The sequence below is a fragment of the Cavia porcellus genome, unplaced genomic scaffold (genome assembly GCF_034190915.1).
Source record: "Cavia porcellus strain 051 isolate PalLab524CR breed Dunkin Hartley unplaced genomic scaffold, mCavPor4.1 scaffold_21, whole genome shotgun sequence".
NCBI lineage: Eukaryota > Metazoa > Chordata > Mammalia > Rodentia > Caviidae > Cavia > Cavia porcellus.
The window spans coordinates 48,844,683-48,853,499 of record NW_026947504.1 but is presented as its reverse complement, the minus strand read 5'-3'; the positions used below and the strand labels follow the sequence as shown (position 1 = coordinate 48,853,499).

The 8,817-nt window shown below is 40.6% G+C and overlaps 1 protein-coding gene across 1 annotated transcript; it reads right to left on the bottom strand.

Moving 5' to 3' along the window:
* Nucleotides 1–1,338: 1,338 nt before the first annotated feature.
* On the bottom strand, nucleotides 1,339–6,721 carry Pcdh20 (protocadherin 20). The gene is made up of 2 exons (XM_003477447.5): nucleotides 6,405–6,721; nucleotides 1,339–5,411 (listed from the first exon to the last, which is right to left on the bottom strand). The coding sequence occupies exons 1-2, from the start codon at nucleotides 6,534–6,536 to the stop codon at nucleotides 2,685–2,687; spliced, it is 2,859 nt and encodes a 952-aa protein (XP_003477495.1). The 5' UTR covers nucleotides 6,537–6,721; the 3' UTR covers nucleotides 1,339–2,684.
* Between the last annotated feature and the right edge of the window lie 2,096 nt (nucleotides 6,722–8,817).

Below are 8,817 nucleotides of genomic sequence, written 5' to 3'. Positions count from 1 at the left end.
TATTTTTCTTTTCCTTTTTATACCATAAAAGCATAGTTACAAGATTTTTAAAATTTTTTTGTTAAATCTAAAGTGTCAAATAATGTATGATATATAAATTGTTTTTCCCCTCTACTAGAAATTACTATGTTGGATTCAAATTTCCCAGTTCAAACTAAATAAATAATCTTTTTCTCTAGTGTTTGGCAGTACAAAGATCACAGCAATCTCTTCTTCATTACACTGGGCAAGGAGAACTCACTGGATATCAAACTGTTAAATGGATATCAGGATTGTTAATGAATGGAACATTTATTTTTGTGCCAACTCAACTAACATCGACATGATTAGCATACATTTTGGCAACTGTTCTAGCACAAGGTGTCAGTAAAAAGGGGCTTTTATTTTTCTGCTTAATTTACTTTAGCTTTCCCTGTTATTAATGTTTTAATGTGAATGAGATGTTTTTGTAAAGGAAATCGTGCAACAAGAAGTTATTCAGAAATATAACTTTTTATGAAGGTTACAGATATTTTTCATGCTGGAGATGAAATCCAATTCCCAAGCCCTTGAACTTTTTTCATATTTAGCAATGAGTAGAATATTTATTTATTTTTAATTTATAATTAAAGTAAAGGTCATTGCATTTTTAAGGGACTTAGTTTTTTTTCTTATTAATCATGTTACTTATATCTTACATAGTTTCTTCCTTTAAGAAAGAGAAAATAAAATATAATATGAGTGGAAAGCAGTGAGCTTCCCCAATGCTCTACATCAATTACACATAAAAAGTTCCTAGGGTTAAATTATCTTTATCTCTTAGCTCAAGTGCCTCTCCTACAAAACAAATTTTTGTAACAGATCCTGCCGCCTCATATGTTTATTCTTTTATTCAGATTCTTGAATTAAAGAAAACAAAAATGAATCAAATACAAATAGAAATAATATTGGATGTTTCTAATCAATTCTTCTTTTACAGTGTATTTTTACTTTAAAAAATTTTCCAATCAACTAAAACACAGCAAAGAATTTTGTTATATGTGGTAAAAGGAAAGTTTATAATCAATATCACATCCACAATAAATTATACACATTTATATGTATATGCATGTGAAAATTTTTATATGAATTTATATTGAACATATAGTAATTCAATATTTCTACCATTATGTTTATAAGTACTAATATACATAATTTACTCACTGTTTAGCTGAGTAATAAATTAGTTTAATATAAACTTCAACATTGAATGCTACAGTTTGCCTGCATTTAACCCTGAAAACAAACAGATGCCAATAACAGGCACTTCAGTGAAAGAATGAGCCGTATTCAAACATAAAATGGTAAAGATAAGAAAAGTTATGAAAATATATACCTTTAATTTGAATACATATAAACACATTTTGGTACAGTACAGACACATGATGCCAAAAAGTAAAATGATTCAGTTTAAACTACCACATTCCTTGTTTGTACAGATAATTTTGCTATAGTTCTTATGTAAAATAAAGTTTCCACCTCACAAAACAAAGTAAAAATTATAAACCACAGATGAACTAGCTTTCTTCATTGCAAAAGATTCAGCAAAAGCTAAATTATCAAAGGAATCTGCTACTGGGCTTACAAATAAATTCTTGGATCCAAGCCATAGCCAAAGAAAGCAAGCCAGAAATGTAGCCAAAAAAACCTAAACAATAACAAAAAGAAAGTATAACTTTCATATAAAATGTCCAACTCAAGCAACCAGTAGTACCACTAGTTTGTAGAATAATTCAATTGTAATGCAATTTTTAAGTTTTTCTTATATAATGGATGAGTTTAAGCATAGAGAAATCTAATACATAACCCAAGTACAAAATAGTACTGAAATATTGTAGAAGCACTGAAATGCCATAAAAACATTTATGAAGCAATTAAGGATTGAAACATTTATTTGCTTCTGGTTGTTTTTCTTGGGCACAATTTCTAGTTACATTTTCTTTAAGAATAATATATATTTCCCTTGTAATCATATCAAGTGCAATGGTAAAGTAACCAGAAAGCAATGTGAGTACACAGAAAGTAAAATACTCTTCAGTAGGTTCAATTAGTAACACACAACAATGTTTTAATCCTTGCTAAAAAGGAATTGCACTTCTTTTTTAATGCCTTCTCTTTGAAACTATATAATGTACCTATGAGGTAAACATTCTGTTGACAAGTGCATTTTATCACATATTGAAGTAGGGCAAAATCAATTTAATTTCATATTTGATTAATGTTAAAAACAATATATTTAAAATATACTCTTTCATTAATTTCATGTACAACTATCATGTACAATACTTCAAACATTTCCCTGCAAAGGAGCAGTCGATGCCCTCTAGTGGTGAAATAACTTTTAGATCAAAAGAAATAGCATTTTCTTACCTTACTTTCAGGTTTTTGTCAATCATCTTGGTATATGAAAGCTGTAAATCATGTCCAAGATTTGTTTTATAAATAACAATTCTATATGTTAGTGCTAATTTTCATTTTAAAAATGCTGTACACATTTTATACTCTCTGAATTTGAATTTAAAAACCTGTAAACAGCTATTTATAATATACTACACATTATAAATTAGTTGTCTTTCATTGAATCTGCATCAGCACACTCTTTATTTGTGATGAAAACTATCCAAAGTCAGCTGAAATATCTTTATGCATTAATCCACAATAAACTATCAAATATTAGAAATATCCATTGGTTTTCTCTCTCTCAAATGCAAGTCAATTTTTCCTCTTAGTGGAATTTGTACTTCCAAATTTTTATCTTCTCTGTGATGTTTTTTCCCATTTCTTAAGCAGATGAATATGCCCATCCCCATTACTAGTGTGATGGAACCCAAGCTTATTATGGACAGAGCCACTAATGTGGGAATACAGGACACAGATTCTACTTTTCTGTGAGTTGGTCGTATGGAGATTTGTGGTTCTTTCTCCTCAATATTAATTTCTGCTTCTTTTCTTAGAAGACTCTCAATATAGCTCTCATTACTAACCGTGTCATTGACGAACAGGTTCACCATTACTGTCGAATGGAGGGGCTCAGGATAACCATGGTCACTCACTTTCACCAGCAAACGATGTAGTCCATAATCTGTCTGCAGCAACGCTTCTTCCAGAGTAATGTTACCAGTTTTAGAGTCAATCCTGAAGGACTCTGGCCTGGGACCTCTTCTTCCTATGATGCTGTAAGCTATGACAGCATTCATCCCTGTGTCTTTATCAACAGCATACACCTCCGTGACTGGGGAGCCAGGGAGAGTAGAAGGCAGTACCAACAGGTAAGACATATTCGACTGAGGAAATAAAACAAGAGGAGGATTGTCATTGATATCAAGGAGAAGAATTGTGATTTTTGTGGATGAGGAAAGGGCAGGCTCACCCCCATCAACTGCTTCAACCCACAAAGTATAGGAGCTTTGCTGCTCTCTGTCTAAGGAGACTTTAGCTCTCAACATGCCCTTTCCTGTATCTATGACAAAAATGTCACTCTGATTCATCACTGAGAGGGCAACCCATCCATTTCTTCCAGCATCAGCATCTGTCACACTAATTACACCAATTTCTCCATATCCTGGAAAGTTTTCTGGCACAAAAAAGCTGAAGTCCTTGTTGATAAACCTGGGACTGTTGTCATTTTTATCCAACACTGTGAGAGCCACAGTAGCAACTGATTCTCTGGGTGGTTTTCCACGATCAACAGCTTTCACTGTGTACCTATACTTCTCTTTCTCTTCTCGGTCCAGCTGAGTAGAAACTGTCAGAATTCCCGTGACGCTGTCTAAGGAAAAATAGGATGGAGCATCAGGTCCCAGAAAATAGGAAACTTGGCCTCTTTCTCCACTGTCAGCATCTGTAGCATATAGCTTAGTCAAAAAGGCATTGGGTGCATTGTTTTCTTCAATAGTTAGTTCTATCAAAGGCTGAAGAAAAACAGGAGCATTATCATTGTCATCTAGAAGTTGCACTTTAATGATTCTTTTGACATGAAACCCCTCTGAGTTCCAGGCTACCACAGCTACTTCATAGTACTGTTGTAGCTCATAGTCCAGAGGTTTTGTGGTCTCTAGCAAATATTCATTGTTGTATGGTTTGTATGGTGATAACCTAAATGGTCCTTCACCATCCAGATAGCAGTTAACTTTGTATTTGTCTTCTGGATCCCTTATGGTAAAGAATGCAATTGGCGTGTTAATGGGTTCTAGTTCTTTCAGGTAAACAACACCATCTATCTCATTTGCTATATAACGAGGGACAATTTCAGGTGGCCTGAAAACCACTTTGATAATGGACACTAGAGCAGTGATCACAGCAGGGATGCAGCCTGGCCCATTAGCAAGGATGGTGAGCTTGTGTGTTTGCAGAACATTCCCCCCAATTATATTGAAGAGTTTAATGACGCCAGTAGTTTCATCCAGGTGAAATAAATCCTTGGATGTTTGTGGAACTTTTTGGCTGTATGTATAGGTGATTAGAGCATTGCTTCCCAAGTCTTTATCCACAGCTCGGACAGTTGCAATTGGAGTGCCCACTGTAGCATTCCCATATACAGTCACATTGATTTGTGAGTCTATGAAAACAGGGCAATTGTCATTAATGTCACTTATGCCAATGGTGAGGGTGGCACTGCCCAGCAGTGGTGGTGACCCACCATCCTCCGCTATGATGATGCTGACATACTGGTCTTGGGTTTCCCTGTCCAGAGCTCCCATGACAATTAGGTAGGGGGTGCGCTCTCCGTTCTCATTCTCCTCCACGTCCAAGGTGAACATGCCGTGGTAGTCCAGTAAGCGATAGGTCTGCACCCCATTAGTGCCTATATCTGGGTCCACAGCAGGATGCTCTATGGCCATCCTGGTATTCACAGGTGCATTTTCTGGGACCCACACTGATATCTGAGAAACAGGGAACTGAGGAGCATTGTCATTGATGTCCCTGATGGCAATTTTCACCTTCACAAACCTAAAATATTCCTGAGGCAGGACCAGCACATCCAGAAGCAAAAGACAAGAGTCTGAGGAAGGAGAGGAGGAAATGGAAATGCTGCCGCTCAAGGCAGCTCCTCCGCCCCCTTCAAGACACAGGGCCTCTCTGTCAATCTCCAGTGCAGAAGTGTGCAGCTCTCCAGAACGATTGTTTAGGGTCACGTACTGGCCACTCAGTCTCCCAGAAGCCAAACTAAAAGAGAGAGGAGGGGTCCACTCGGTGCCTGCACGCTCTGGCCACTGCCCTTGATGGTTCTGTCTCCCCGACGCGCGCGGCACCAGCCTCAGGTCCTCGGCCAGGCTGCCGATCAGCACTCCCGCGGGCAGTCCCTCATTCAGGCTGTACAGAAGCTCCGTGGCCCGGCTGTAACTTGCGAGGCAATGAAAGGGTCCCACGAAGAGGACAAACAGAAACACATGCTGGAGCAGAGGGAAGGAAGAAGGTTCATTACACACACAGGGAAATAGAAGCCAGTACCCCCCCCCCAGTCGGCACTGCCTTCACCCCGATTTCCAAGAGTAGAAACCTGTCCTCAGAGGGGTGGCGAGAGGATTTTTTGCTTCGTGGCGCAGCGCTGCCTCTATAACTTTATTTTTTTCCGTTCATTTTTTATTCCCATCCCCCAAATTCACATCACCGTCCTCATCCAGCTAAGCCAAACCACAAAGCATCCCTGGAAACGCGCGCCGCGCGCCGGAGCGGAGGGCTCTCCAACTAGGCACACTACAGGGCAAGCTCCAGCTGTGGGACCGAGCACAGGCCGACCGTGCAGCGCGTGGGGCGGGAGACTTACTTCTCAGGGAAAAGATTCAGGCGTAGGGTCCTAACACTAAACGCGTTCCACTCCTTTCCATGAGACCAGTGAGACCCATGACAGCGATAATAATGACAACAGGAATAATGATGATGAAAATATAGCAACATTCCCCACCGGCTAGGCCCCTCCCCCTCCACGCTGTAGCTCTGAAAAGTGCTTTTTTGCAAACCCAAATGCAAACGATCTGGATCTCCACCTCCTAGCCAGCCCTCACTAACCGTCCCCTACCCTCTTTCAGATTATAAGCGTAAAATGATTATGCAAAAACAATTTGTCAACATGCAGCAAACAAGGAGAGGCCAGACGTCGGCAACAGGAAAGGATCTCCGAACCCCGATGCCTACAGTGGACTGAAGCACCCTTGACTCCGTCCACCTCATCCGACTGTATTTCTGCTTCAGAAACTTCCATTCACTTAACACCCACAGACTTGGCTATTCCTTGCTAAAATGTAGACACATTTTCCCAAACTCTCTTTCCCTTCTTCTGGCTTTTTAAGTTTGGATTAAGGCAAAAGGTTTGGAAAACATGCAAGGAGTCGGTGCTGCTCGGTAGTACTGCAACTTGTCTCGGTCCGGAGCTGCTGAATCCTTACCGGCAGGTTCCTCCGATTGTTGCTCCTCCTGGGACGAGGTAGACGCCCCATAGCCAGGCGCGGGTGCCAGGTCTCTGGGCGCCAGCTCACTGCCGGGGCCGGCCAGCAGCGCGCATCCCCTCGACCGCGCATTCCCAGGGTGGCCGCAGTCAGCGCGCTCTTGAAGGGAGGGCGGCAGAAGACACTCCCCCTCGGTTCATGCAAATCGCTGGGGAACTTCAGCCAATAGACGCTGCCTAGTCAAAAAGGACCGGAATTAAGGGGGCGGGGCAGAAGCGCGAAGGGCAGAAGGGCAAGTTTGCAGTTTTCAGCCTTAGCGGCCGGCGCGTTGCGATCCACCCGGAAGAAGCAGAGTCTGGGACTGAGTCTGAAGACTGCGACGAGGTGCCACCGGATGGGGCAACGGAGTGCGTGCCCGGTAGCCTCCCTCCGCGCTGCACCACTCAGGTTCCAAGTCCACAGGTTGCTAGCAGGAGAGCTGAAAGAGAGAATTAAATAAGTTAGCCTGCATTTGTATAAGGAAGGAGGGGGGACCTGACTGTCGCAGCAATCACAGGTGAGGTCTAAAACCCTGCTTTGCCTCCAGCCGGTTCCTAACAGACTCTGGGATCCTGCAGCCTTTGCACAAAGAAAGCAAATACACTTTTCTCAGGGGAGAGAAGTCTCGCACTTCTTCGTTGAAAGCATATACATCCAGTGAAGGTTTCCACAACCTTTGATTCTGAATCTTCCTTGGTGGTGCCAGAGCTTCTGCTAGTTTCTTACTTTAGCAGGCAGAAGTGTATCTGGGTGTCTGTCCTGTGGTTTTATTTTTGACTTTCAGCTCTTCGGGATGAAAGAATGGGGGGGGGGTCTGTGAGAAGCTGCTGTTGTAAGCCAAATGGTTCTGCCTGCAAGCAGCATCTTTCTCTAATGGGAACATTTAAGGGAGCAAGGCTACTCACCGAAGCTTGGGTAAAAAATGGCCACTTTTCAAATTATTGCTTGTTTGCATTCCACATCCCATACCCATGAATGTCTACTGTGAAAGTGACCCTTTAAAAAGAAATCCTGTAAGAGTGTGATGCAAAATGCTCATGATATCCTTTCTTGACTGTAATCCTGAATAGTCATATGACCCCACAATCACCTAACACCTAGGTTTGCCTGCTCATTTATAGAATCATAGCTGGGACCGTCCAGTGCATGTTTGATCTGGATGCCATGTACCATGTAAGTAACCAAAAACCATTCAGTCTCTCCCTGAATAGCCAATTCTCTTCATTACTAGGCTTCCAGATATGTCCTTCACTGCCCTAAATATGAATCATTGCCTGCTGAATGATCAGTGACTGAACCTAGAATGGAAAAAGTCTTCCTTTTGGATTGGGAAAAACATCAGTTCTGCGTTTTCCAAAAGGATTATTTTAATATTCTATCATGTGATAACTTGAATATAAATTGTTTGGGTGAGATAATTGTTTTGTATCTGACCGTCTCTATTTTCTCCATACTTCCAGTAATCCTAAAGACAGAGTCCTAAATATTGACAATACACTATCTCAGAATACCAAGAGTATAATAACTTGTTATTGAGCAAGTGTTGCTATGAATAAGGTTGAGAAACAAAGCTCTGTAGCACAAATCTGACACATGAGATGAACCTGGCTCATAAAATAGGCTTATTCAACCTCTTCACAGTGGAAATGACATGGTAACCACATGGTAACTCACATACATTTGTGGTCATACACATCTGTGTCTGAGGCCATTACATAGGCAGGAGACCACAGTCCGGAAATCATGATTTTTCCTCTTTCCCCTTGATTCTTTAGCTGTCAGTTGTGCCCTACAGCTAAACTTTTGCAATTATCAGTAAATATTTACAGTGAGGTCTGTAGTGGAAACATCTGACTCCAAAAATCAGTAACCAAGTGCTTCTGAAATGTGTTCAGTTTGTGTCTTCAGACAATATTTGGAGTCTCTAGAGATAAGGAACACATGGTCGAATAAGGCAGTTGATAACCAGTCGGGGCACTACAATCTGCAGCATCTAGTGCATCTAGACAGATAGCAAACACACCAGCCTATTTATCCCCACAGAGCTCATGCCTTCGCCAAGTGCTTCCTCTGATAATTCACTATTTTTTTTTGTTTATATTTGATGAAAACATATTGACTTTTTGCTTTGTTTGTAAAGATGTCACTCTGAAACTATTGTTTATGATGACAGAAAACAATCTGATTGGACTAACAGTTTCCCTTTGTAATTAAATTCTCAACTGTCTATCACTTTCCTGGACTTTTCCATCTTGCAATGGATGTTTTAGTATATATAAACTTTTTTTTTTTTTTTAACCTACAATCGAACTTAAGACTTCCTCATGTTTGCCGGCCAGGTGCTGTGCCACTGAGCTGTATTTCTGGCCTAGAA